Genomic DNA, 3,034 nt, shown 5'->3' with positions numbered 1-3,034 from the left:
CTTCAGTATTGTAGTACATTATAAAACAGTATGCAATAATAACGTATTGAGTGTAAATGATAATTTTAATTCAAATTATTAAATCCTACCTGATTCTTTATTTTATTTGTACTTAACTTTTCGATTATTTCCTTCTTTTTTATTGAAAATAAATGCCTTTCCGAAGTGATATGAGATTTGAAAAGGTTTCGAAAAAAAAGTTTGGCAAAAGGCAGATTTGAACTCGGGTCGATCGCGTCAAAAAGACTGCGGTACGCGCTTTACCACCTACACCACTGGTGCCGTTGTTAGATAATCGTCTTTTTTAGTGTTGACTAGCCCAATCACTAGTTGGTGGGCGGAGTAAGTGTAAATAGCTTCTTCCAACAATACAATACAATATTTGCACTTAGTTTAAATAGACACTGTTTAAGAAAAATAAATAGGCCTATGCAATTTATCAGTCAAATACTACTTTAAAAGTTTTGAAGGGTCAAAAGCCAAGCAATGCACCTGTTCTGTTAGGGAAAATAACCAAAAAACTATGTCTAGAGTTTTTTTTTTTACCCTCTCCCACTGATTTAAGATGCATTCTGCCAAGAAGAACGTAAGTTTGCAAGCAGTCATTACTTTAAGCATTCACTATTGTTAGTGCCTTTAGCAAACACAAGCTGGTGAAACAGTAAAAGTAACGTATGTGACACAGACAAGACAAACCATTTTTAGTAGAGAAGGACAGATGAAAGGGGCAGACTGATGGACGACAGAAGGAAAAAGAGATTGATAGATACTCACCAAAGAGACATGATGGGCTGCCAGGAGGAATGCTTTTCTTCACCAGCATATTGTGTTTCATAAAAGCAGCGAACTGAGCTGTAGCAAACGGAAGACAAAGATGGAGAGAGTGAAGAAGGAATATAGAGGGGATAGAAAAGACAGGAATCACACACAACATTACTGCTTGATGGGATCTGAGATTCTCCTCAATACAGGGAGGATGTGACTGTAAATCCCAGAGGGTTAACGTTAGCTTTTCAACTGTAAACTGCGTAGCCTTTATCATTTAACATGCACAGGCATCAGCAGAACAGCTCAGGGTTAAAAGAGGCCCATCAGGCGTAAACATGACTCAGTTATGCAGATACACACTGCGTTCAAAAACAAAAATAGAGCTAAAGGCAGGGGACAAGAGACACATTACTACCGGTTTTGTTATGAGTTATGTATAAAATTGGTTGCCAGTCATATATTTCACGCATTTGTATCCCACCAGGCAAAAACAACTTTAGCACCACAAATAACAGCACATACAAAAATGCATCCTGTGTGTGGGGTTCTGGGGCTGAATCTGTGTGTTTACACACCTTGTGCTTGCTTGTGTGTGAGCACAGTTCCTGAGCGCTGCATGTGGGTCTTCAGCAGCTGTGTGGCAGTAATGAGACTGGATTTCTGAGCTGGAGAAAGTCCGACCATCTTGGGTTTGGGACTGGTTGTAGGACTGCTGCAGACACTGGACATATCCTGCAGGGAAAACATTATTGCAGAGGTCTGAATTACTTCACATGATCCACTGCCTCTTTATATTAACTAAAAGTACATGTTCTGATTGGTTTTAGGCATGTTACTATGTGGTTACTAGAGTTTTTTAGGGCCCTATGAATTCCGTGATGTGGAAAAAGCAGAGAGAAACACTGAATTCTCACCTTATACCAGAGATTGGCGAATTTTGGATGAATAAATCAGAAGTAGAGCTGTACACTTCTATCAAAAAAAAATAATAATCTAATAATAATAATAATCATTATTATTATTATTACTTTAAGGAAAAATCAATTTTTTTTCTTCAATGTTTTAATTTAAAGAGTAAATCTCTGTTCTGGAACACTTTGCCAAAAAATAAAATAACTTGTAAGATTTGTATTTGATTACATATTAAAAGATCAAATTGTTCATGTTTTATGTCTTCATTTGACCACTGTTTATGATAATACATTTGTTTAAAATCATAAATCCAGAGAAGTCTAAGAAAGGCTTTATGAATTCAATTAAACATACTTTTTGATTATTACAATTTAATTAAACCATTAAAACAGAATCCAAAAATAAATGGAAAACATGGAATTTGGGGAAAAAAAGAAAATAGAATTTAGAAGAAAAAAAGAAAAAAAACATTTTTCACAGGACCCTACAAGTGTATTATTTATTAAACTTGCAATACATTTTTTAATTGTACAAGTGCTTTTTTTCCAATTAATTAGACATTCTTTTTGACTACTACAATTTAATTTAACCATTAAAACAGAATCCAGAAAAAGTACAGAAAAAAAATGGAATCCTTATACCAGAGATTGGCGAATTTTGGATGAATAAATCAGAAGTAGAGCTGTACACTTCTATCAAAAAAAAATAATAATCTAATAATAATAATAATCATTATTATTATTATTACTTTAAGGCTTTTTTTTCAATTAATTAGACATTCTTTTTGACTACTACAATTTAATTTAACCATTAAAACAGAATCCAGAAAAAGTAAAGAAAAAAAATGGAATTTGGGGAAATAAATGAAATGGAGTTTGAGAAAAATAAAGCTGAATAGAACAGAATAGAAGTTTTTTTTATGTAGTTGAAGATAAAGCTGACAAAGCTTACACATATCTCCTGGTGTATCCAACATTTGTTTTCCAAATAATATTCTTACCTCTGACCCAGATGGGGAGATAGGTACCCTCACAGCAGGTGAAGAGGGTCGTGACCTCTCAAGGTCAAAGGGCAGCTCACGACGTGGTTTTTTCTTCTTCTCTGCATCCAAATCTCGAGTTTCACCAGAGCCGTGGCCATGGCTCTCAGCACGGGTCAAAACTCCTGTCAGAAAATCAACTATCTCATCCTGAAAACAAAGGGGAAAAAAGATTATGGCTAAAGACTATAGAGGACACACAAGACAGATCACATATCAGAGCGAACGTTTAAATTCAGCTTTCCCTAAAACAGACTTTAGCTGGTTCTGGCCTTTATTTTCACTCTGAATGACACATGAAATGATTTGAGAAGT

At 34.8% G+C, this 3,034-nt stretch overlaps 1 protein-coding gene across 5 annotated transcripts in view; it reads right to left on the bottom strand.

Moving 5' to 3' along the window:
- Positions 1-3,034, bottom strand: part of kansl3 (KAT8 regulatory NSL complex subunit 3) — a 35,719-nt gene that overhangs the window by 14,962 nt on the left and 17,723 nt on the right. For 4 of the 5 annotated variants that reach the window (XR_001636639.1, XM_016515680.1, XM_016515679.1 and 1 more), the window contains exons 13-15: positions 2,681-2,869; positions 1,344-1,500; positions 775-852 (exon numbers count right to left, since the gene is read on the bottom strand). Coding sequence is in view for 4 of the 5 variants with exons in the window: in XM_016515680.1 (XP_016371166.1) it covers positions 775-852; positions 1,344-1,500; positions 2,681-2,869 (424 nt within the window). In the remaining variant the exon portion in view is untranslated. The remainder of the gene's footprint in view (positions 1-774; positions 853-1,343; positions 1,501-2,680; positions 2,870-3,034) is intronic. The other variant, XM_016515681.1, reaches the window with a different exon arrangement.

Source organism: Sinocyclocheilus rhinocerous, unplaced genomic scaffold (genome assembly GCF_001515625.1).
Source record: "Sinocyclocheilus rhinocerous isolate Xijiao unplaced genomic scaffold, SAMN03320098_v1.1 scaffold1198, whole genome shotgun sequence".
Classification (NCBI taxonomy): domain Eukaryota; kingdom Metazoa; phylum Chordata; class Actinopteri; order Cypriniformes; family Cyprinidae; genus Sinocyclocheilus; species Sinocyclocheilus rhinocerous.
Note: the sequence above shows the minus strand (reverse complement) of the source record. Positions and strands in the feature narration are given on the sequence as shown.